The 27,830-nt window shown below is 34.6% G+C and overlaps 1 protein-coding gene across 1 annotated transcript in view; it reads right to left on the reverse strand.

The window, feature by feature from the left end:
* Window positions 1-545: 545 nt before the first annotated feature.
* LOC148956030 (DNA (cytosine-5)-methyltransferase 3A-like) overlaps window positions 546-27,830 on the reverse strand; it is a 31,561-nt gene continuing 4,276 nt past the window's right edge. The window contains exons 2-5 of the mRNA XM_089088990.1: window positions 22,181-22,254; window positions 19,664-19,777; window positions 13,776-13,913; window positions 546-2,156 (exon numbers count right to left, since the gene is read on the reverse strand). Coding sequence (XP_088945116.1) covers window positions 546-2,156; window positions 13,776-13,913; window positions 19,664-19,777; window positions 22,181-22,254 — 1,937 coding nt within the window. The remainder of the gene's footprint in view (window positions 2,157-13,775; window positions 13,914-19,663; window positions 19,778-22,180; window positions 22,255-27,830) is intronic.

A 27,830-nucleotide genomic window follows, 5' to 3' on the forward strand; every position in this document is an offset into this window, starting at 1 on the left:
AGGTGTATTTGTTCGACCAATGACAGTAATAAGGATCCTTCATATTTTGGGCAATAATCTGAATCATGTAAACATCACTAATAATCCTATGGTTCATCACTCTTTTTCTATTCTTTGTCTGTAATTACTTTTTTCTCGTTTTCGTACATCTTGTTACTCTTTTCTTATTTATCGACTTAGTATAAAGCAATACCTGGTAGCACGTTCTTGGAACGGATATTAGTTCAAATAAAGAGCTAGATGTGGCCTCTTCTAATCGGCTTCCATCTACTTATAAGGAAAAACATTAAAAAAGAAAGTAAAGCTTGGTTTTCTCGTTTCAACTTACACATGAAGTAAATCTAGGTGGAATATGCTCTCCACAGTTTGTATATAAGCTTCCCTGGGTAGAGAATCCTTATTTCATCTTCTACTTAGATCTGAAAGACGATCTTTACCATCAAAACCACAAAAAGGAGGGCAGCAAACAGCTCATTTAGAATCATTTAATTGTTAACTAGTCCTTATAAGTGCTGAATTTTGTTTAATAGAATACAACAAAGACGCTAAATGCTCAATATTGCACATAATAGTGCATGAATAACTGAAGTAATATACCCTTCTTTTAACAAATTATCTGATAGCTCACCATCACAGTTAGGATTTGCAAAATCAGGTGCTTCAGTACGGTACATTTTCTTTTTCAGGATTTTAGATGGAACTGTTTGTTCCTCCCATATGATTACCTCATTGACCGCAAACAGTTTGAAAATTTTGTCCGAGCTTGGTATGTTTGTCCATAAGAAGAAAGGAGATTTTGGCAATATTGGATTTTTTATTAAAATTGGATAGCGTTCCAGAAACCTTGTGATCGCGCGTGACGTATCTAATTGAGTTGTTATTACTTGTAAAAGAGCAAAGCATTTGTCCTTATTCAGCTCAAAATGAAGACGCATGAAATCTGCAAATGGTGCAGCACTTTCATCAATTGTTCTTCCACCAGCATCAGAGACTATATTTTCTTCATCTATGACAGCTAAAATTAGGTCATAGTTGACAAGATTTGGCAAATGAGAATGATTCAAGTGAAAATAGTCGTAATCAATCAATGTTTTAAAGTATTCTAGGGCCAGCCTCCCTATGTTTTGTGAATCATAACAGCAAAGTACTTTGATTGGTTTTGGTTTGCATCTAACTACATCCAAAAATAGCTCTTCACCAGGATAGAGCAAGGAGTTAAGACGAGCTTGCCAGTCTTGCCTTTTCTTTAGCATACCATGGGTTTCCTTTGAGTATTCAGAGCAGACAAGGCAAAGCCCTGGATTTTTGTTCAAACACGACTCATTGGGGTCCACATCGCACAAAACTCTTAGGCAGTATTCACAACAGGCTTTTCTACAGCACACATTTTTGCAGTAAAGCAAGTGCCCTGGAGAACAGCATAACTGGCAGTGCAAGTGGATACCAGTTTCCGCGTCAATCGCAAACTCACTCGATAGAAAGATATTACGACATGAAAAGCAAAGTCCGCCATCAAAAATTGGGTGAGTTTCCAAGATAATACAGCTTGTTTTTCGGCAGACTAAGCAAACAGTTTCCATTTTGATTTCTCCTATGATTAATTGTTGCACCAACTTCATAGTGGACTCGTCTATATCTTCTTTAAAATCCTCATCACTATCATAGCCATCTTTGGATTCCTTAGCCCGAGAATAATAATTTCTAGTCTCTGCAATTTTTTCCCCTTTGAGTGATGTGAGTAATGATATTAAGAATTCAGGCAATTTTTCAGTGTTACTTTCTTTCTCGGAAGGAAAACCACTTTCAGCCCAGTCAAACAAATCATCGTCATCCATTTCACTCATGCCAAATTGCGCTGCTTGAATTCTAAGAGCATCCACAACACCTTTCATGTAACTATAGTTGCCATCCTTTGAATACAGTTTATCGTACCAAGGCTTGAAAAGCCGAAGTCCTTCTATATTTTCTTGAGATATACAAGCATCACCAAGCCACAAGACAAATCTGTTACAAGACTGATTTTCTTTCCCCAGCAATTTGGAATCACATATGAAACCAGGCCACCATGGCAGATCTGTTTTTTGTATCCACACTAAGTCGTTGTAGTTGAAAGTCTTCCGTGGTTGTGTAGGTGCAACCAAAAATCTTTCGTCCTCCTGTAAAACGAAGCAAGTTAAAGATCCACCCGAGTTAATATGTTTCTAAATGAAATATTCTTAGTGGAAATATATCTATTAAGAACATTAATTTCATGAAAACTTATTGTTTACATGAACTTGAAGATTATTTTGTACCTTGTAATGACATGTTTTTATATATAATTTAACCTTAGTTTCAAATTTATTTTTATGTGTTTTAATAATTTTGATTTCGGTAATATAGCCAAAAAAGGCATTGCTTCCAGATTTATTCCATATTTGTCCTCTAACAAGTAAATTTTATTCGGCAACATTGTTGAACCCTCATTTAACATGACAATTTCAGTGTTAAAAAGCAACTCAGTCACACACATCCATACTTGTATAACCCCACATCTTACAAATACTTTTTTGATAGGTTATCAGGTATAACCAAAGGTGGTGGAAAAACAGAAGACGGACCACATTTAAGTTGAATTTTGACTTCGTGTGCCATAGGACCTTTGGAAGGGATGTTTTAGTCAATTCTTATCACTGAACAAAAATTGTTTCCCTAAGTTTCCTTGAAAGTGTTGCCAAATAGCGGCACAGTTCCTTTGGAAATATGCTGCGTACTCCATATAGATGTAGGCCTACACTGAATCCTTCTTAAGGTGTCACAGATATCTTGAAAATTTGAGCACACATAGCGTACTTGGATTACTCAGGTACGCGTATCGTTTTCAGAGTATACCCTTGGAAAACTCGAGAAACCATAGCTCAGTGAACGTTCTTTAAGAGCTCTTAGATGGTCGAAAAACCAAGACCAAACATAGCCGCCTTTCCCCTCAAAACCAAATATACCCGCCTTTACAACCAAAACCAGTCTGTGAACACTTTGATTTTAGTGTAATTTAAATATATTGGGGCTATCGGCCACAAGGTCAGGAATTTCAATTGGTATTTCTAAGCCATTCAACTAAAAAAGTTTATCATTCAGTGTTAATAAAAACCTTGCACACTAAAAACACTGAAGGGAGCTTTTTCAGAGCAATTTTTATGCATTCAGTTCTCTGGTCTCATAGATCCATTCTCTTGGAAAAAGGATTTACTGCTATATATGACGAATTTATCAGAGGCAAAAAGCTTTTGGGTTCCTTTCCAAGTCCTTTTCCCCTACCCCTCCCTCTTAAAATAAATTGTTTAATGATTGTTACCCAAAGAATGATCCCAGGAAGTACCAATTACGTACCCAACATCCGACAAGCCCCTCCCTTTTCCACTGTAAAAAAAGGAAAAGACGGAGCAATAAACGAAAAAAAAGAAGAAATATACAAAACTTAGCAGTTAGACATGACAAATTTCGTTATTAATTTCGTTAAACGGGAATTATCTGCACGAATTTGCATTTTCACAGCTATAATGAGGTCAGCAATGCTGAATTTTTTAATTAGATAAGAGTTGTGGGTCCAAGGGGGAAAACGTAAAAGATATTTTGCGAACCGAAAGAAAACTGAACGAATTTTGACTTAGATTTTGCAAGCATTTTCCAAAACGGCGATAAGTACAGATAATGTTGTATAACGACAGGGTTGAAAAATTTCGAAAGAAGACGGCAGTTAAAGCGCAAATTGTTCGTTACAAAAGAAGCATATGACAACTCAACTCTACGTTCAATGTGAGCAATTAATAGTTGTCGCGTGTGCATTATTGACGAACAAATGGGAAGAGCGAGGTGGGTGATATGATCTACTGGCTCAATCCTACGTTTTCCGAGGGGAATATCCCAAGGCGACGCTTGCTTCCAGTTTAAGAATGCAATTTCGGACTTTTCAGCATTGAACTGAAGACCTAGTTTTGAATACTCAGATTATATGTAGACATCTGGCAAGTTACAGTATTTATGGCCTTCATCCCAGGTTTTTGGGATTATGACACCACTGAATGTAAGTTTACTGGGCCTCTCGACTATTTAAAAGAAAATGGCTATCTCAAAAGTTTTTATTGGATGTCTTGGGGAGTTAGCAACAAGGAAGACAGGTAGCAAAAAGGACACAGGAATGAGATGGTTACCCTCCAATCCCTTTTCACCCTTAAAAAAGGAACACTCCAGTTTTCAATCGAATGAGTTCCCTTTGGATTTCTTACGACAATTCTTCCCATACAAAATGGAAGGTGGGAAGAACACACTGAAGGCAGCACAGGGTTCTTTGCTTAAGCAACGCTAGAGCCATGCCTCTGATAATAGAACTTCAATCTCAACTTTGTTTTCGTCAGTTTTTATTCAATAATTTCGGAGTGGGTAGATGTGTTGCGTGAGATCCTCCTCATTGTTCAGTAACTTAGTTCTACTCGATGACAAAATCGTCTCCACGTTTAACTTATACATTAACAATTTCTGAATAATTTGGTATACATCTTATTTAAACTACTGTTCAATCATATATTTAAATAATTTTTGGACACATTTAACAATCTATAGATAATTCAAAGCACAACAATGAGAAAACGTGAAAATTTCTTGCACAAACATCAAAACTTGGAAATGCATCATCGACAGAAAAGACTTTTTTTCTTTAAAATTGTAGCCCTGAAACACTCGAGAAATGTAAATACTGCAATATGGCATGTTAATATAACATGATTTGTGATAAATTTTTTGATCCAGCTTCCTTCTTTGTTTCTTAAACATCCTAGAGCGTATTGACTTTATTCTATCAATTCTAGAACGTCTAAGTTTACAATCAGATATCAAATTCTGCTAATCTCAAATAAATATATATTGACAGACAAAACTTCAGCAGAAAGCCTTACACTGCTTACTGAATATTACTTTTCCTCTTCTTTTTTTTCTCTTTTTCCAGCCTTTCATTTTCTAGATTTCGTTGTTGTTCTTTTACTTAATCATTAACTTTATTCTGTCATCTTGATGATCTGAGTTTTATTTTTGCTTCCCCCAATAATTGGGAGCTCTATTCTCCATTGGGAGTGGATTATTATTGTGTGATTATGTTGTACTATGGTAAATTTATAAATTCATTCTTTCATTTACTTCGTTTGTCCCAACACAACAACCATTTTACAACTTTTTAGGCTGAGTCAAAGGTAGTAGAAAAATAAAAAAGGGATCATTTAAATAGAAGTTTTTACTTTGTGTAAGAGTAAAGTGCCCAATAACGGTTTTTTAAAGTGATGACCAACCCTGTGTGTGGCTGTGTGCTCAGTATACAACCTCGTTTGTTTGATTTGAGACAGAGATTAATTACAAATACACACTAATGTTGCTATTTCAAAATTCCAAAATAAAACCACATCCATTAAGCATTATGCAAATAATGTTTTTTGTCACAACAATAAAGATAAAATGATTATGGATTTGTGCGTTTATTGATTACAAATCTACAGGTGGTGTTACACTTTGCTCCAAATTAGGATCTTGTAAGGAATTTTAGTAAGCGTGATTCTAAAACATGTTTTTCTTTTTTGTAAGATGTCACCCATGCAAGAATTTTTAGCCTATATGCTTGAAAGTTCTTGTAGGAGGCCCTTGAGTCCATGCCCTTTAAACTTCCTTGACCCTCTCCCTGTTTCAAACGTATATAGATATATTTTTCTTCTTTTGGTTCACAATCATTCGGGTGGCTTTTATCGTAATGATTAATTTCTAATAATTTAAGAAAAACTTGCCAATAGCTTTGAAATTTTTAAAAATATGATATTCAAGACATTCTGAGTTTGTGGATAAAATTTGAGTTTACTTACGTAACATAAAATAGATGGGTGAATGTTAGTCGTTGGAAAGCAATAAAAACAAAGAGGGGCTGTCTAATATAAAGCAGCTTATATAACTTATTACACAAACAGTTTTAGATTTTTAGCAGAAATATATTTTCGAGGTTTCTGAACTTACCGATGATAGATCTGAGGCTAATATTGTAATACAAGCATCCGTATTTTACAAACAGTAGACATAACGCATCCTTAACAGTCTTTATACAGGAAGCAGGCATAATTAAGATTGCTGATGATAATTGTAGGAAATAAAGGCTAGTATTATACATCTGAATATTTAAAGCAAAATCTTAGAGAGAAGAATAACAGCTGACTTGCCAAGGACAAAAGTCATAATGTGTTACCATCTGAGGTCTAGTGAATAGGATAATCGAAACCTTATTGAAGAGAACATGTGAGCATATTCCATCTTTTAGATGTTGTTGTGATGGCATAGTCACAACCATATAGATAACAAACTCCTTAGCTTAGGCTACTATCAAAATTAATGGTGAATTTTCTGATTAACATAATGTTGAGACAGCTAAGAAATAGGCATAACTTTAGAATCATACCATTATCCTGAATCCAAACATAACATACATTTACATCATAAATGAACTTGAGCTTCTTCCCCCCTAATGTGCAAATTTTCTTGCAAATTGTTGAATAATTTCTATGTTACTCTTTTCTTCAAATTGATTTACCAGTTTGTAAAACTAAAAGAAAAGTAATTGCATACATACAATTCATGGTATTTGACAATCAGGGAGGGGGTGTTAATTTCATATCTAATTCAATTGAAATTCAGAATGAAAATTTAATTCAGCAAATGTTAAGAATAGCAGCTCTTCAGAAGGATTTGCATGGTTTTATTTTTGTTTTTGACAATTCATCCCCAGCTCTCTATTAATGGCCTCATATAGACATATACTATATAAAGAAACTAATAAAAAAAATGATGAAATTCTCACTTTATATAATGTAGAAAGTACCAATGAATCATTTTTCCTTATTTTCTTCCATGTTTTTCAATCACTTTCATTATCAAAACCCCTTCCAGAATTATCAAATTAAGAATAAAAATCAGCACCTTTTGTTATTCTTCTTAAGATACATCCTGTGAATGAGAATTTAAGAGAGAAAAATGAATTTAATAGGGAGAACAATGGGGAATATAAACATTCTCAACAAGTTTCTTTCATAAAAATTAAGGAGAAGGTTTAAATACCACAACTGGAAAGGTTCATTTATGCCACAAATGAGTAATATATTTGGATTTAGGATGAAATTTTGATTTTGAAGATGCATCTATTTCTTAGCCATCTCATTAGTGAGTTAATTACCTTAAATTGCAGCTAGGAGCAATCTAAGGATTTCTCCAATTAATTGGAAAATTTACCCAAAAGAGTGATGTTTGGCAAAATTTGTATGATTTTTGTCAATAGGCAAACTGTATTATTGATGTTCTGAAAATGCCAGAATATATCTCAAGAATCACAACAAAAAGTGGGCATTTAATTCTAGTTTTGTAATTCTGAAAGGGGTTTATTTTATAAAAATGATTCAAAAACATTAGAAAAACAAGAAAATGATAAAAGTGAGAAACAAACAAGGAAAAATAATTTCCTGATGCTTGGTGCATGTCACAAAGTAAGAATTTCATATGCAGTTTTTTTTGGTTAGTTTCTTTATATAATAGAACTAATTATCAAAAATACAAACCCAACTATAAAAATGAGATAAAATTAGCAATTTCAGAATATATCTCTTTTGTTCTAGCATGTCTACTTCTGAATAGCTGCTATTCTTCACTTTTACCAACAATTTTAAAGATATATCAATTTCTTAGCTATCTCAATATTCTGTTAATCATGAAAATGTTGGCTACCAAACTAATATCATAAGCCTATAATACAAGGTAAAAAGTGTTGAGCCAAAACTATAAACTGGGGAGGTTCCACAGAGGGTAAATCAGAATAAGCCTAGACTTGGGGCTGTTGAGAAGAAAATATACTAAAGAAAAAGGCAATTTTCTAGGCGGCTCTATAATTTAGCTAGGATGAAAGTGAAAACATCATTTGATGCATTTTTCTATGCTCTTTCATAATTCAATAATTGCTTCTGGGGCTAATTACATCTTGAGCCTTTAAAAGGGCCCTAAAGGTATTTTAGGCTATATAAATTATGAAAGAGCATAAAAAAGCATCGTTTGATGTTTTCACTTTTATTTCAGCTAAATTATATAGCCCACTGCAAATTTACCATGAGCTTTCAAGCCAATGCCTCTTTTATAATAAAATTCATTCTTTGCTTTCTTCTGAAAATGAGGGCTGTCTTTTAAAGGACATAAGCAGTGTTGCCAAAAATAAAACAAAAAGCACATCAGACCATTTGAAAAAACGCAAAAATACACCCGAGCCTTTGAATACAAAGACTGCCATCATGGTTAGTTCCTGAAGGGCTAAAATTTACCAAATTTCTATGTTTGACCCCAATTTTTGGTACTAAAGTGGCATGCGCGATACGCACCTGGCCCGCTAAGTGTATTCGGTTTACTTTTAGATCAGTTTTTTTTTCTTGTTATTTTTTTTGTGTCTGGTTACTTCAAACTTAGCACCACAGTTTATAGACAGTAAGCTTATCGCAGATAATTTCTGGTCTTCAGTCTCGGTGCGAACAAAAATATCCTCCCACTTGTTTCTGCCTTAGCGGATTAGTCTGTTATCGTCAATCACTGAGAAATGGTTACCAAGTGCATTATTCGTAATAGCGGGTTTCCACTGTTTCGTGTCCAAGAGAAATCTGACTTGTCTACCCGCGAAAAGATCTGATAACGCCTATGTTTCTATCTGCAAAAACGTTCTCCGGAGCACTCGCACCCCTGTCCGAGTTTTTATAATGGGAGAAATAGAAAATGATCACACTGCTAATTCTATAAACTGTGCTTAGCACCAATCTTCAGAAATAAACGCGGCAAAAAGGTTGTCCTGGTTAATTAAAGTTCGTTTAAAGCTTTCAAAACAACTAAGGAAAAATGCAGTCCATACTTTTTGTTAATTCCTCCGCCTTTCTGTGAAATCCTCATCATTTCATCCATGACAAAAATAAAAATGGTATTACTAAAGTGCTACAAATTAAAACACGTGCTACAGTGCTACATATGATGAAATGGTACTAAAACATTTTTTTCTTGCTAAACTCAGACAAAGTTTAGTTTCAAATCCAATTTTACTTTTACCTTGATTGCTTACCCTTGGTTTTTTTCTTCCCTGCTTTCACGGAAAAACAACCATTTTTCGTGCTCCGCTAAATTTCTTCTGTTTTTAGCTGCAGGTTTATGCCTTATTATGGTTAAACAGCAGTGAACTACTTTTATTAACTTCTAGAACTTAAAACCTCAAATATAAAGAGTGAGGAGTGAGGTATTGAGAAAGAGGCAATACCTCCCGTGTACGTAGTAATTTATGTTTGTTTTAAGTTTTAGTGGTACTCCTTACTTTCAGTTGAAAAACTTGTTTTTCTTATTGTACTTTTAATCGTTTTACATATAACGCCAGGAGATCTGGTGTTCCCTTTATGAAAAACTACCTCTCCCCACACAAAATCTCTCTATGGAAAGTTCCTCCCATGTTAAATAACCTCTATCCCATCATGAAAATTCATTCAGGATAATTCCATTCTCGCTAAAAATTCCCGCCATAATATGTGGATAAGATGCTGAAAGTCCAAGCCAAACTCCGCTTTTACGGCAAAACTATTTTTACAAAATATTGTTAATATTTGAAATACTAAATTTTAGTTGATTTAAATTAAATTGGTTTAAAATTAAATTGAACTTTAATTAAATATGAGATTTTAAATTAAGTTAAAAATATTAGATGGTTTAAATCTTCAAGCATATTTTTTTGGAATGGGATCGTTTGCCCTAAAAAGCTATACATAAATAGAATTTTTCATCCATTAAAAGGCTTGATGTATAAGTTTAGCCCGAGATGTACATGTGGATATAGGGAAGGACCAACTTCAAACGGAAAAATCCTTTGATTGATTTTTTGTGCAGAAGTCCCTTAGCCCCAGGCCTTACGATTGTAAGTTTCAAACTAATTAAGGAAAACAAGCCTTTGGGCCAAATAAGCCTCTCCCCCTTCCCATGGAAAAGGGGTTTTGAGTCTTTTTGACCCAGAAAATAATGCATTAAAGTAATACATAATTGGACTCCCAAGATTGTGCCTCCTTTTTTCGACTATAATAAATACCTGCAAATAATTGTTATCAATGACCATCTTAACGCAAAGCTTAAGATCATCTTAACTAACTAGTAGACGGCTTTAAAAAGTATCTTCAGACTATTCTTTCCAACAATATGTGGATTAAAGCCGTGCTGGCTAAGTAGACATGCGCTGAGAATTCTTTTTCCAAGGGGCATGGGTTCGATCCCTGCCGTGGCCAGTCATTTGGTTTGGGATGCCGGGCAGCGTTGTGACTCTGTAACGTAAGCCAGAGTCGATTTGGCTCTAAATGGGTACCTGGAGAAATCTGGGAAAGGTAATCAGGAAGGGTGTGCGAAAGCCCAGGATGGCTGTTCCCCCCCATTGCACTTCCTAGCTGAAGGGCCACGAAATGGATATCAGCACCCCCGGTTTGGACCTTAAGTGTCTAGCGCTGTCATACTTACTACTTACTTACTTACTATGTGGATAAAAGACTCTTTTATTGAAAAATGGAAAAGGACGAATTGTTTAGTTTTAGTGAAAAAGTAACAGAACAGAATGTGAACTTTAGGTTAAAAAAAAACGTTTTAGAACTCACTTTAGGGTCTTAAAAGACCCCACTAATAGACGATGACTCTCAAGATCCAACTCGTGCCACCTCTTTTTTCTGGTATAATAAATATCTGTAAAAAAATCAAAGTTCACATAATTTACGGCCCTTGGTGCCAACGGGGGTTTTGATATCCTTGGAAGCATATTTATTCATATTTTCTACTACAGATGCGGATGTAAAAAAAGGTTCAAGGACTGTGGCTGGTTAATCTCCAACCAATTTTGAATTTTAAAAAAGACACTAAAACTGTCAATTTCCGATTATATTAATATCCTTCGACTTTTATACACCCACGAGTGGGAGGGGTTGAGGAGGAGACAGCCTCTTCCTATACGAAACAAATTCTGTTCGTTTCAGGGTTCAAAGTTGCTCTCTACTTTCGCATGACAATACTTCTAACTGTTCTTAAATAGCTGAAAAGGCAGTCATGTTTTGTTTTGGTTGTCTATGAGCCCTGAACTCTTAAGTATCGTTCACTAGGCAAATAAATCAAATATTTTTTAAAGATATTGTCTGGAAACGACGCGCGTAGCTAAGTAAATCAAAAGAGGCTATGCACGTCAGCCATTTCTTTTTTTTATGCACTTCTCATTAATTTTTTTTCATTTTAGGCAAATATGCAACACCAGACATCATAGTGAAGAACGCTATGGCAATTGTTTGGCTTGTCTCATCCATTATCTTGTGACAGTAAAAATAGGGATTACAATTTTGACATTTTTTTCTTCATAAGCTCTTTTGATTGCCTAAAAATGACAACTGTAATCTATTTGAAACTAAATTTGTAGTTTTAGCTAAGCACTGAATTTTTCTTGTGAACGGTAATTTCCTAGACATTGATTTCTGGCCAGACACGTATCTAGACATGAGATTCTAGCTAGACACGCATGTGAACGCCATTTAAGCTTTTCCGTATCAAGTGTCACCTGACAACGCTGTTACGAACGCGTTACTGGTATCTTAGTTGGCAGCGTGACAGAAGCTTTTTCTAGGATTTAAAGCTCGATTTTAATTAAGCAAGAACCCTATATTCCCAGTATTTCAACTGCGGGCCTTCTTTAGAATGCTGTACCTTCATTGCAGCTTTAATATGAAATTAACTACCAAAATCTACTGAAATATAGCTTAAGGAGTTTGTAGTCAATGCCTCGTTTCCTTCGTGAAGAATTTAAATAATTGGGAGCATAATTATCAGCCAAAGGTGGTTGGAAAAGTTATTTCAAATCTATGTATGACTTACTATGATTGTATTTATGATTGTTATGATTGTTAGATATGATTGTATGTATGACTTTTGCTTAAAATTTCACAGATTTATAAATGATAGGGTTATTTATCTCTCCAAAACGAGTAATATTAAGATTGGCTTACGAAAATATGTCACAGGTGATCTTGCGCACTTTAAAGCCTAGAATTATAGAACTTTGTTTCTTGTCCTATTTTCAATTGGTCGGGTTATCAGAGTGGGCGGAGTTTAGAAATATTATTTGCATGTAAAATGCGGGCGATGAAGTGAACAGTGTGAGTCTTCTAGAATTGCAGGAGAGAGAACTAGGCTTCTCGCTTTGAACTTTCTATTAAAAGATATAGGAATAAAATAGTAGGAATTACCTGGTGAGTTTATCTTTATGTAAATTTTCTTAATATTTGAAGCTGTCACTTATATAACTTTTATACATATGTATATATTAATTTCAAGAAATTAAGTGTGTTATTACATCAGGCGTTTCAGATATTTTTGCCTTCTATGAAGTGAAACAAAAAAGGACTACTATCCCTCTGACAGAACAACAGATAACGATACTGGGTAACAAAATAATCAGCAACATATCAAAGGAGGACGGAAAGGGACTCGTCCTATACATCCAAGATACTTTCCAGGTAAAAAGTCTTGATATTGAATCTGATTATGAGACTTACCTAGAACAAGTGTGGATATCAATAAACCTACCTGGTGAGCCAATACAGATTGGTACAATTTACAGAAGTCCGAGTTCCCTTAATTTAGAGAGGTCCCTTTTTGAAGTAGTAAAATCAATTGATAGAAAAGTAGCGCTGACAGGAAACCTTCTCATAGTCAGGGATTTTAACCTACCTTCCGTCTAATGGATAGATGGCATTGGATATTCTGTACAGAAATCAGTTGTACCATTTTTTGAGTGTCTACCTAACTATTCACTTTACCAAGCTGTAAATTTTCTGACTCGGGACCAGTATGGCCACCCCCCCTCATTGCTGGACCTCGTAATAGTAAACGACCATGAAGCGCTCTTAAACGTGGCCCCACTACCACCCTTCGGTGCAAGCGATCACGCTGCCATACGATGCTCCCTTAGACTGTATCCAGAAAAATCAGTTTTTACCAAACATGTGTACAGAGTTTACCGTCTGATGAAGCAAGAGTTGGCGGGGCACGATTGGTCCTTTATCACTGAGAATGATGTTGATAGATCGTGGAATATGATGAAGAAAATACTGCTAGAGGTCTCAGAGAAAAATACTACAGTAAGATGGGCTCGTAAAACCAAAACGCTACCATTTATGACCAAAGAATTGAAGAGAGCAAGAAATAAGAAGAAAAAGTATTGGTGACTATATAAACAGAATATACACGATGACAACCACTACACAAAATGTACCAAGACACGAAATCAAGTCAGAAATCTATCCAGAAAGTTATTTGAACAGCATGAGGAGGCTGTAGCAGCAGCAAGCAAGTTAAATCCAAAACACTTTTGGAATTATGCCTCAGTCCGTATACCTGGTAGACACTCTGTTACGCGACTTAAAGAGAATGACCGCATAATAGATGACCCAATAGAAATTGCCAATGCCTTAAATAGGCAGTTTACATATGTATTTACTCCACCTGACAATACCCCTCTTCCAGACCCCCCCACCTATACCATCATAACCCCGAAGCCCCCGATTACAGTTCCAACAGGAAATATAGAGTTACGCCTAAAAAAGTTGAATCCATATAAGTTGGTGGGACCTGATGGTGTACCCCCAAGTCTTCCTAAAGAATTGCATGTTGAACTATCAGGCCCGCTCACTCACCTTTTTCAGAAATCCCTTGATGAAAAGTGTATCTCGCAGGATTGGCGCATGGCCCACATAACCCCCATACATGAGGGTGGCAGCAAAGAGGACGCAAGCAATTACCAGCCAATCAGTGTCACCTCTGCAGTCGGGAAGCTACTAGAAGAGATTGTTAACACTGCAATCCTGTAACACTTGACAACCAATAAACTATTCTCATCATGTCAGCATGGCTTTAGGTCTGGTCGGTCGGTTGAAACAAACTTGATTGATTCTTATAATTAAATCACCAATCTTCTAGACCAGGGGTTCCCAGTCGTTATGATACTACTCGATTTGGCAAAGGCGTTTGACAAAGTCTGCCATAAGAGACTTCGAATCAAGCTCCAAGCTATTGGGGTGAGTGGTGGTGTGGTTGAGTGGGTGTTGCAGTTCTTAACAGATAGGAAACAGATGGTTAAAGTATTTGGCGAGGATGGAAGAACGTTTTTCTCCGAGGTGGCCGCTGTTGGAAGTGGTGTCCCCCAGGGCACAGTTTTGGGTCCGACTTTATTTAATATATATATAAATGACGTGCCAAAAATCCTAAATAACAAAGTAAGCCTCTACGCTGATGACTCGAAACTTATCGGTCGTGCAGACACAGCAGAGAATATTAAGTCGATCTAACTGGACCTCGATACATTCACTCACTGGACTAATATTTGGAGGCCTGAATTCGACGCATCAAAATGCAAGACTCTCCACCTTGGGAAGAAAAACCCACACACTCAGTTCCATATGGATTGTAGGAATGGGTCCTGAAATGCCATTTCCAGCAGCCACGTGGAGAGAGATCTTGGTGTCCTGGTAGACGACGAATTGAAATTTCATATTCATGCACAAGTGACTATTGCAAAGGTTAATCAGACTCTTGGCTTAATCAAAAGAACGTTCACTAGCAGATCTCCAACTTTTATGACCAAGCTACACAAGAGTCTAGTTCGACCAAGGCTAGAGTTTGGAATGGGTATCGCATGCCCAATCAATAAGACAGACCAAGCAGCTCTAGAATCAGTCCAGAGGAGGGCAACGAAATGTATTAGAGACCTCTATGATGTCCCTTATCCATCCCGTCTCCGTAAGCTTTGAATACCATCTCTAACATATCGTCACAAACGAGGTGATGTGATAACAGCATACAAGCTCCTAAATGCTGAGTATACCATTCCTGGCCTTTTTCAACCGGACAATTCAAACAGAACTCGTGGTCATTCTCAAAAGCAATTCCGAAAACGAGCCAACACCAGACTAAGGAACAAGTTCTTCTCAAATAGAGTTGTCAGCTTGTGGAACCCCCTTAGTGAAAAAACAGTAACCTCTACCAGCGTGGATGCGTTTAAGTCATCAGTGGATAGAGAGTGGCTCAACAAACTGTGGTGCACCATTTGGGACGCCACAAATGATGATTAACTATCATCACTGAAGCTGGCGGACACAGGATTCGTCCTATCGCTAGCAAGTGCGATTTAAGGTAATTTAAGGTAATATAATATTGGGGTATTATTCAAAAGATAGAAACAATGCCTCCATCCAATTCAACTTGGTTTTATTATGCCCAGGGGAGTAATATTATATAATTATTATTATTATCTTCCAAAAATTTGGGAACACGCGGAGCACATATTAAGGACCTGTTAACTGTGGAGCACCTTAGAGATGAGAATTCCGTATGCTCTATTCACCTGTGCAGCCAAGAGCACAATGAGCAGCCCTCAGCTTGCATCAGTATCGAACTTAGGGGCTATTCAAAGGGTTTTTTACGATGAAACATTTATCCTAATGTTTTTTTTATATTTGATATTTCCGTTTGTGCTGCAATTTTCTTTTGTAGACAGGGACTGTCTCTAACCAAAAGAGAAAAGGGTATACTATTTTCCTATAATTTAATATTTAAAGTGCGCCAACCATTAATTCACACCTTTAACATGTTTTCGTGAGCCAATCTTAATATTCCTCGTTTCGTTGAGATAAACAACCCTATCATTTATAAATCTGAAAATTTATATATATATATATATATATATATATATATATATATATATATATATATATATATATATATATATATATATATATATATATATATATATATATATATATATTATGTTTAAGAGGTAATTACTTGGCAAAAAAAAAAAAAAAAAAAAAAAAAAAAAAAAAAAAAAAAAAAATTTAGTCCTAATACAGCAATTTAGACAAATGTGCACTTGAACGAGGCTCTCACCTTAAACAACCAACCAACAACATAGGACCAAAAAGTAAACCCAAACCATCAACCAAAAAGAAAAGTCAAAATCCATGCAAAGTTGTAATCAATAAATTTAAGTCGATGTAAAATTACCAGCAAAAGCACCTTAAATCTAGCAAAATATTTCCAAGTAAAACCTTCCATTTAGGGCTCATCAGAAGAATACAACCGGCCTTAGCGGGTTTCGAGGCTTTACATTCTTTACCCAGCACGGTGGCGCCTCTACCATAAGATCTATATGGTAACACTATGTCAGGTCAAACCTGTGAAATACCTGCATACTAGTCAAGCTAATAAAAATTACATACAAAAAGTGTTTCAATATTTCCATCCACAATCACCTCCCAGATGTCACTGAGAAACCCGTCCGGAACACCAGAAGACAATTCCAGATTTATATTCTATTGGGCTCTTGAAACAATAAACAATTTAAAGATACTCATGTTTGTTTAAAAATAATGTACAATCAAAAAGCGAGATAGTATGTTAAAATATAATTAAGTATTTCTTTATAATTTTTTGTATATTTATTTAAGAGTTCATGATACATGAAACTAAATTTTTTGAATTGCCAACTAATTTTTTTGGCAGAAAAACCTCTTAAGATAAGTTTTTCGCTCAGCTTTTTACATCTAATTTTAAAATCTGCGTAATTACTGCATATTTTTGCATACCTAAATAATTGGGAATAATAAGCCGAATAAGTAATATTTGAATGTATATTACTTTCAAGATTTGGAAAATTAATTACTTCAAAATTAAAATCATCCGTTTTATTATATAATTTAAAAACTAATTTATTATTATTTGAAATATTAATATTTAAATCTAAGAAATTGTCGGAGTGTCCCATCCCATAGCTAGGCTCAAGATTTAACTCTTGTGGATAAATATTTTTTGAAATCTCAATAAACTCTGCACAATTTAATACCAAGAGATCGTCCAGATATCTTTTATTATTTAAAAGGTTATATTTTAAGTTGCTTGGGCTATTTTTATTTATCATATATTAATATTCTAATTGACTTAAAAACAGGTCTGCTATGAATGGACTTGCATTCACACACATAGGAATACATACAGTTTGTTTATATAAATTCCCACTAAATCTTATAAATGTATTAAATAGAACAAATTCCAATAAATCGCATATCATATCCAAGCTATAACATCTTGAATTAATAGTGCCTCTAAAGAAATTCGTTCATCGGGCTTTTTTATTAAAAGTATCAATTTTCAAAAATCCGATATTGGACAAAAGAAAAGATTTCTTTATCACCGTTTTCATTTTTTCGAATACTAAATTTAGTGAAAAATTTGTATACAAAGTATTAAAATAAAATGACTCGACTCTTTTAGCTGAAATCATTCACCAAAGAATCTATCACTTGTAACGAGTTATTAACACTCCAATATGGGTTAAAGTTAGAAAATTTTTTAATTCCAGAGCAATATGCTTTAAATTTATTTCTAATTTCTCCTAAAATTAAAGATAGATCAGTAGCAGCAATTCTGGTTGGACACCTTGCTGCCCCAGCAATAAAACGTGGTTTTGGTGGATTTTTGTGAAATTTTATCGTCCAATATAAGAAAGGAAACTGTTTGTCATTATCATTTATTTTAATATTGAAATTTTTCAAAATTCTTTCTTCTATATTTTCAATTAAACTATTCTCCTCCATATGGGCCTTTTCGTATGTATTTGTTGCTTGTAACTCTTTTGATAAAATATCCCAATAGAGTTTCTGACAAATTACGGCAAAAGTAGTGCTAGCCTTATCAACTGGTACAATTGTAAATTCATTCTTTAAATTATCAATTGCTTGTTTCATATTGTAATTATAAAATACTGATTTTTTCAAATAATCTGTAAGATTATTTCTATGCATTTTATTTCTTACACTAGTCAAAATCAAATTTATACAATTCTGAAATTTATCTTTAGTAATTTTCTCCTTCTTGCACCAATTATCAATAAATAAATTTAAATCATTCTTTAATCCCCTAAGAATATCTGCTGGCCTCATTTGGTAAGAAATACGGAATTTAGCCTCCATTTTCATTATCTTTTGAAGATCACGATGCTTTATAATGGACAAATCCCCCGTTACAATATGCTTATAAGTTTGATCCACATATAATATATATATATATATATATATATATATATATATATATATATATATATATATATATATATATATATATATATATATATATATATATATATATATATATATATATATATATATATATATTATGTTTAAGAGGTAATTATTTGGCAAAAAAAAAAAAAAAAAAAAAAAAAAAAAAAAAACTGTCGTCCTAATCCAGCAATTTCTTTTCTTTAATAATAATATATTTCACTTCTAGCAATTATATGAACAAGAATTGATCTTTGATTGTGAATAATAATTATTGAATTTTGATTTATAATGAAATAACCATAACTATTAACTAAAAAAGTTCTCTTCTTTAATAATAAAATCTTAGTTTTTCTTCTACCTGTGTTGTCTTGTATATTTTATTACGATGATTAGGATTTTGTCAAGATATCTCTCTCACTTGGTTCATTTTGTTTATTCGAGGCTTATTTACGGGTACTCGGGTCTCATGGCTGATTTTGGACATGGAGTCATCACCATGAGAACCCCCCCCCCACCCTCACACCAGAAGAAAGATCACGGATGCGTGTTTATTTGTTTTTTTTTCCCATGGGTAATCGTATTTACTCCTGCAAGTGGTCCTGCAAGTTATGAACTTTGCCCATTGCTTACATATTGTATTGGTTATTGGAAAGTTTTCATCAAAATTTTTAATTCAAATCTGTTCATTCACCGAGCCATAACTAAGATATTACTAAAAGTTTTACTTTAGGACTGATCAAAACATGCTTACAAATAGAAAAAAACTCCTTTTTTCAACGATTTTCAGTCAATTTTCGACGCCTTTTTGAATTTAAAAAGATGTGAAGCTCATTTCAAATTTTATTTCGGCAGATGTTTAAAATTCGATCTCAATAATTAAAAAACGACTGCAATTATTTTTCTCGCGCTAAAAAAAAAACAAAAAAACACAGCAATACAGAAAATAACATACCAAAAACTTACACGGAGAGCGTAAGCCTTAACTGATAAATTTTTCCATCATCTAACTAATGAGATAACTAAGAGATAGACATAACTTTAGAATCATAATTTTATACTGAATCCAAATATAAAATTCATTTGTGTTAAAAATAAACTTTAACCCCCCCCCCACCCCTTTACAAATATGTACCCTGAGTTGTATATATGCAAAAAATTCTCCATTATTTTGACAAACAGTTGAATCAGTTTGAAGAAAAGAGTGACAGGAGACTTCAATGCATATATACAACTGACGGTATATTGCACATTAGGGCGGAGAGGTTAGAGTTCATTTCCGACGCAAATAAATGTTATGCTTGGGTTCAGAATGAAATTTTTATTCTAAAGATATGTCTATCTCTTAGCTATCATTAGTGAGTTAATCGGAAAATTTACCCCTTAATTAAAATTTTTAGCCGTTTCTAAACTTTTTCCGATGCTTTTTTTTTAAAATAAAAACATGGTAGTTTGGAGAAAAACAGACTCACTTTGTTTGATGATTTCGGCTTAGGAGGGCTAGCCTCAATGGGAGCTTTAGCAGGTCGGCGCTTCGATTTTCTTGGCTCGACGACTAAAGAAGCATCTTCATCAATGGAGTTGCCCTATAATGAAGACTCATAGTAAATTAGGAGCCATCAGCAAATCAAAATACCTCCCTGTAGGGTTTATTCCATCAAAAATAACCCACTGATTTCGCCAAGCAATAGTTGCAACGACCTGGTGCAACCTGACTTTAAAGACGAGTTTTAAGTTGGGCATTTTTTTTTTTTAGAAAGAGATATATTTATTAAACCAAAAAAAACAGCATCAGTATTAACAGCCACCCCGAGAAGAAGAAAAACTTGTTCGAGGGGGTGGCAAAAATAGATTAAAAAACAACACAGGACTAAATAAATTATGAAACAACCAAGACAAATCATAGATCCTATTCGGCACAACAAACTGTACAACAAAACAAAACAAATTCGACATTACTGTTAAGACCATACCCATATAATACATACATTCTGTATGTAATAAAAAACATGAGAAACTAATTAGCGAGATATTTACCGATTTAAATATATTTGATAGAAATTAAACACCCATAACACCTCAAATTCTCGGGCTTTCTTCCTCAAAGGGTGCAGTGCAGGATTTTCTTTTATTACTATAGAAATTTCTTCTTCTTTTAGACGTTTGTATACAATGTTAGGGTTCAAGCAGTTTTTGCTCAGCTCCGCAAACACCTCTGGCTCTGTCGAGCGATTAGCTTGCGAGTGAAGATAAGCATATATAAGTCAACAGTGAAGGTTGTCTTATTCTATGTGGTTGAATCGTGGCCTATCAAAGCAGCTCAATGACGTGATCTAAAGGTTTCTGTTCACCGTTGCCTACATTCAATTTTATGCTATTATGTCAGGACTTTGAACAACGATTTCCGATGACGTTGTTTCAAGATCAAAAATTTCAAGCGTCATTAAGCTCGTCTGGCTTGGACACGTTCTGCGTCACTCCAACGAACGCCTCATTAATATTTGATATTTCTTGTTGAAACCTTATCAACATAGCTTAGAAGAAAAGGAAGACGATAATCAAGATCTGGAACCTACTGGAGGTTTCCGCATATTTGACCACAAATGAGACAAGCGCTGGCTGAAGTTCGCGGAAAAATTGGCACAAGACCGGCCATCATGAAAGACCCTCATTCAGAAGCGTCATTCGTCTGCTGGGTTAGGCGGAAACGTCTGGTCCTGTTGCAATGTACAATATTGTCAAATATTATAATAATTTCGCCTCTATTAAGCCTAAAGAACGTATCTGACATTAAAACTTCTGAAATAATTGCCAAAAACCATGTGCTGAGAGTTAATCAGCAGGGCACTGTACATCTAACCAAACACTGATACGCCTGATCTACATTATTCTATCCATAGGCAATCTCTCTGAAAACATCCAGCAAATCTATCTCCTTTTTTTCTGAGCGCCCAAGCTTCAGATCCATACTTGACCACTGTCATTACTGTGGCTTCGAATATTATAATATTGGTTCGCAGACTTATCTTCCTATTCTTCCGAACCTTTTTCTACTGTAAAAAAAACTCTGGCCCTTGGCTATTCTACTTTATCATCTTCACTGCATCCACCCTCTTTCCTAGTAATACAACCTAGCTAAGTGAAGCCGTCCACTCGATCGATCTTCTCCTTACCAACATCAACTCTACGCCTTCATTTATTCCTAGTCTTAGTGACTTTTTGATATTGATTTTGAAATTGATTAACATTGATCAAACTTTTGATAGGTGCTGAGTAATTGACTCAAATTTTCCCTAGCAATCAATAGCTAATACTGTTGATGTGATCTACTATAGATAGTAGTAGAATCACAAATTGTACTTTTTAGCCCTTCATCTAGGTCCAGACGAAAATCAAGATGTCCTCGAGTGGGGTGACCATGGGCGGCCATGAGAAAGGAAATTTAAATTTCGAGGGAGGGAATAAAGAGTGAAATTTTAAACTGATTAGGGTGAACTCGACCCGGTGGAGATGGAGCAAGCACAGCTCTGTGGATCTCAGGCGGCTTGGCGCAGCAATGAGTTTTTAATAGTAAACACAAATGGGCCTCTCATAGAGCTTTGAAAACCCTTTTCGAAAAAAAAAATCGTTTCAACTCGTAAAAATCTTCTCCAAAAAATGTTTTCAAAATTATGGTTTTACTACTCTGCGAGGTAAAATCTTCATAGGTATAATATAAATATTAGAAAACGGTGTTTGCTGGCAATCTCTGTGGTATTTTCTATGGGTTAACAGATGAAATAATATTAATCTATCCCTCAGTATTACCACTAAATTGCAGACAAATGAGGACTGTAATGAAAGGAGCGCAGAGACATGAAAGAGAGAGAGAGAGAGAGAGAGAGAGAGAGAGAGAGAGAGAGAGAGAGAGAGAGAGAGAGAGTGGGCAGAGAAAGACACAAAGAAGCAGAGAGCTAAAACTCTATGTAAAAAACTAGAAAAATAAATACTGGTACAAGAATAAAGATGGTAGAATCTTCGCCAGAAAGGGCCATTTCAACGTCGTTGATTTTGGCCGGTAGACCTGAAATAAAAACAGTGATCAATTTGGAAATGTTAATGCTAAGGAAACACGGGTCAACATTTCAAAAGTTCTGTTCTTCCTAAACCTTGTCTGACAATAGAGGGATTATCCGGATTGCAGCGGTAGCTGCAACCTAGCAAAAGACAATCACGAAGAGAATTACATAGCTGAAAGGTGTGAATGGCTGTGTAGAGTGGTCATAACATTATGGTTGCAGCTGTAACTGTAGTCTAGTTTATAGTAAAGAACGACCTCTAGCCCATGTTAACTGAAATAATCAAACAGTTCGTGGTAACGAACTGTAAGTAAGGAGCGACCCGGCTCAATAGTAACCGAAACTCTAAAAAATAGAATTTTGATACCAATAGATAGATCAAAAGAATTATATATTTATGCTGATTTCAAATATATAAGTTTCATCACGTTTAGTCTTACCGATCAAAAGTTACGCGCCTGAGGAAATTTGCCTTATTTCGGAAAAAGGCGGAAACAAATTCATAGAACCTAATTGAAAATCACACCATCAGATTCAGCGTATTAAAGAAACCTACTATAGAAGTTTCAAGCTCCTATATGCAAAAATGTGGAATTTTGTATTTTTTTTGCCAGAAGAAAAATCACGGATGCGTGTTTATTTGCTTTTTTTTTCCTAGGGGTGATCGTATCGACCCAGTGTTCCTAGAATATCGTGGGAGGGCTCATTGGAGTGGAAATTAAAAGTTCTAGTGTCCTTTTTAAGTGACCAAAAAATGGAGGGCCACTAGGCCCCCTCCCACGCTCATTTTTCCCAAAGTCACCTGATCAAAATTTAGAGATAGCCATTTTGTTCAACATGGTCTTGAACTATGTGTTATTACAACTTAGTGTTCCTAGAATATCACGGGAGGGCTCATTAGAATGGAAATTAAAGGTTCTAGTACTCTTTTTAAGTGGCCATAAAAATGGAGGGCAACTAGGCCCCCTCCCAAGCTCATTTTTTCCCAAAGTCATCCCATCAAAATTTTGAGATAGCCATTTTGTTCTTCATGGTTGAAAAATATAATAACTATGTCTTTGAGGATGATTTTATCCCCCACAGTCCCCGGGGGAAGGTCTGCAAGTTATGAACTTTAACCAATGTTTAAATATAGTATTGGTTATTGGGAAGTATAAAGTCATTTTCAGGGGGGACTTTTTTGGTAGTTCGGGGATGGGGGGGGATCATGGGTTACGGGTGTGCATATTTCTAAGTAGGATGTGTTCAGGGAGGAAGGGACATTACTATGAAGGGGCGCCGGATTTCCCAGCATCATTTAAAAAAAACGATCAGAAATTAAATAGTAAAAAAAAAACAATTTTTTCAACTGAAATTAAGGAGCAACATCAAAATTTAAAACGAACAGAAATTAATACGTAGCCTATATGATTTGGTTCGCCCCCTACTCATTGCCTCGCTCTATACGCTAAAGTTTTTTTTTGTACTTTCATCAGAGCTATTTATTCTAATTATCAGCCTTTTGTGATTAAGGGGTCATTCTTAAAGAATTGGAACAAAATTTGAACTTAGCGTAAAGAGGGAGGTATTGACTAGGGGGCGAACCCCGTAATATATGTAATAAAAATATACGTTACATAATTTCGTTACGCAAGTTAATTCGTAAGTTACGTCTGAACAAAATTTCGAGAAGGCCAATTAGCAAAAACAAAAATAAAACTAATCTGCAAATTTTGTTTTAATTATTCATGTACGGTGAGTCAAAATCAAAACCTGTACTAATTTAAAAACGTTCAGAAATTAAATTAAAAAAAACAAGTTTTTTTTAACTGAAAGCAAGCAGCGACATTAAAACTTAAAACGAACAGAATTTACGTTCGTTTTTTTATGTTATTAAATAAAAAAACAAGTTTTTTTTAACTGAAAGTAAGGAGTGACATTAAAACTTTAAACGAACAGAAATTATTCGGTACATGAAAGGGGCTGTCCCCTCCTCAACGTCTCGCTCTTTACGCTGAAGTTTTTTATTGTTTTAAAAAATAAAGTTGTGAGACAGTCAAACTTTAGCGTAAAGAGCGAGGCGTTGATGAGGGGACAGCCCCTTTCATATACGGAATAATTTCTGTTCGTTTAAAGCTTTAATGTCACTCCTTACTTTTAGTTTAAAAAACTTGTTTTTTTTATTTAATTTCTGATCGTTTTATAGTTAATGCAGCTTTTATTTTGGCTCACCGTCATTGAATAAGTACACAAAATTTACTTTTCTTTTGCTAAATGGCTGTCTCTAAATTTGGTTCTGACGTAATTTACAAATTAACTTACGTAACGAACTTCTATATTCGTATATTTTTCTACTGGCAAAAATAAAAAGTTGCAGATTTTTGCAGATATGAGCTTGAAACCTCTTTAAAAGGGTTTTCTGATAAGCTGAATCTGACGGTGTGATTTTCATTAAAATTCTTTCACTTGTAGGAGATGTTTTCCCCCTCTTTAAAAATCAGGTAAATTTTCTCAGGCTCGTAGATTTTGATGAGCAATACTAAACTTAATAAAATTTATATTTATAATCAACATTATAAGCCCATTCTTTTGATACATTTATTGACATCAAAATTCCGCTTTTAAAAGTTTCGATTACTATTGAACCGTATCGCTTGTTTTTTTTTATTACGTATGTTATTACGTATGAGGGGGTTCCCCCTTAGTCAATACCACGCTCTTTATGTTAAAAGTTAAAAAAAAATTAATTTACAAACCCCTGAATCACAAAGGCCGTTTAATTAGAATAGATAGCTCTTTTGAAAGCACTAAAAAAACTGTAGCGTAAAGAGCGAGGTATTGACTTGGGGGAGACCCCCCCCCCATATATGTAATGATTTCTGTTCGTTTTAAGTTCTACTGTTGCTTCTTACTTTCAGTTGAAAAAAATTTGTTTTTTTTTTAATTTTAATTTCTGATCGTTTTTTTAAATAATGCTTCGAAATCCGGCACCCCCTTCATAGAAATGTACCTTACCCCAAAGAAAGATCCTCCACGGAGATTCTCCCGAGTAACGCCCTTCTCCACCCCCCCCCACCAGGAAAAAAATCCTTCCTGAAAATGTCTGTAAACTTCCCAATAACCAATACAATATGTAAGCAATGGGCAAAGTTCATAACTTGCAGGACCACTGAGTAAATACGATTACCCATGGGAAAAAAAACCAAAAAAAAACAAACAAATAAACACGCATCCGTGATCTTTCTTCTGGTGTGAGGGTGGGGGGGGGGGGGTCTCAGGGTGAAGATTCCATGTCCAAACTCAGCCATGAGACCCGAGTACCCGTAAATAAGCCTCGAATATACAAAATGAACCAAGTGAGAGAGATATCTTGACAAAATCCTAATCATCATAATAAAATATACAAGACAACACAGGTATAAGAAAAACTAAGATTCTATTATTAAAGAAGAGAACTTTTTAGCTAATAGTTATGGTTATTTCATCATAAATCAAAATTCAATAATTATTAATTCACAATTAAAGATCAATTCTTGTTCATATAATTGCTAGAAGTGAAATTTATTATTATCAAAGAAAAGCAAGCATTATAACTAATATATTAAGACTAATATGTTCCTGCTTAAAAGAATCTAATAACAAATCAGTATCAATAAATAAATGAAACCCAAAACAAACAGAAATTAAAATAAGTCAAACTCAAAACGAGCAGATATTAATCTGTGTAGGGTTCTAAACCCTATGCTTTCCAAAGCTAAAATATAATTTGTACTTTACTGAAAAAACTTTTAAATGTTTTCACTTTTATAACTTGAGTGAGGCGTTGAGAAGGGGACAGCCTCTTTCATATACGGACTAAAGGCCATAAATGTTTTATCATGTATATAAGGATTTTTCTGTTTTTTTTTTCAATATTATTTATTCTCTTAATACTATTTAAGACGCTTAAAAAAAGCTAAGTTTTTTCTCGTTTGAACTTACTTAGCATAAGGAATACAGACAAAAGAAGATCACCGGTCTAGTGAAGAGGACAACCTCAACCTGGCTTGGAAATAAGATACAATTCATTCATCTGCCCCATTATTGCGCGGATAGGTTAATTCAAATAATATTTTCTTTTTATTTTTTAAATTTAATATTTAATCAAATAATATTAACATTTTGATAACTAAATATCAGTAGAGGTATATTAAACTGACAATGCACGTTCATTTGTATTTTTTTCAGTAAAGTACAAATTATGTTCTGGCCTTGGGATGGCATAGGGGTTTTGAGCCCTACTCATGTTAACTGTCCTTAAATACTCATAAATGGCTTTTTTTCAAGTTTTTTATTGTTTTAAAAAACAAAGTTGTGAGACAGTCAAACTTTAGCGTAAAGAGCGAGGGGTTGAAGAGGGGGCAGCCCCTTTCATATACGGAATAATTTCTGTTTGTTTTAAGTTTTAACGTCGCTCCTTACTTTGAGTTATAAAAACTTTTCTTTTTTATTTAATATTCTTCGAAGACAAGTATTCTCAGACGCCTCTAGTGCATTCTTATGCTGTAGACCCCCTTATTGACAAACCCCATTTTGGATCTGTAGATGAGTACGGTGCAGGGACGGATCCCGGATTTTTTTAGGGGGCGCAAAATAGGTTGATCCGGAAAAAAATTTAGGGGGGGGGGACAAAAGAGATTGATCTGATACAATGGCGTTCAGAGCAAGTTTAATTAACGCAAACGTGAGGTAATTAAGTAAAATACACTACTTTAGCAGACGGTAGGGGGGTACGCGCCCCCCTTGCCCCTCTTCTGGATCTGCCACTGGTACGGCGTGGACTAGTACCATTTAAAGTTGATCTTTCGCTCGGGTTTCCGAAGGTAGGCAAAGAATGTCTGTGCCTCTGTATTCTCTGTTGGATATCAGTGTCAGAAGATCTGTCAATACAAAGCTAGCAGTCACTTTCTATAAAAAGTGGTTGAGGGCGGAAAACAACTCATGGGAGAACGATCGCTATTTACTTAGTCAACGCTGGCTTTCTGACTTGGGTCACCCTTCAACAAATATACTATATACTATATGTACTCACCCAAAAAGAGGGTGAGAATAGCTCTTTTTCTTTTCTCAAAAAGAAAAATGTGCATTCAATCCATTATGACGTTTGCAATGGAAAATGATGTGACATTTAGAGTTGCCGCTCCAACGAAATTATTGGTACTATTCAGGGTCTCTAAAAAGTACTATAATAAGAAGGGAGGTATCACCCCGCACCACCAGGAGCTTGTGCGATATATATATATATATATATATATATATATATATATATATATATATATATATATATATATATATATATATATATATATATATATATATATATATATATATATATATATATATATATATATATAATATGAAGACAGAGAAACAGGAATAAATTATAACATATCTTGTGAGTCAAAACTTTTCATTCTTCTTATTAGCCTTAATATCTTTTCTACGAGAACTGATGAGGTTGAGTCAAAATCTTTTAGAATTTAGCTTTTAAAATTTTGATTAGCTTAAAAATTCAGATTTATAAATGATAGGGTTGTTTATCTCTCCGAAACGAGGAATATTA

The sequence above is a fragment of the Artemia sp. Qi Xiang Cuo genome, chromosome 1 (genome assembly GCF_049724085.1).
Source record: "Artemia sp. Qi Xiang Cuo chromosome 1, ASM4972408v1, whole genome shotgun sequence".
NCBI classification, from domain to species: Eukaryota; Metazoa; Arthropoda; class Branchiopoda; order Anostraca; family Artemiidae; genus Artemia; species Artemia sp. Qi Xiang Cuo.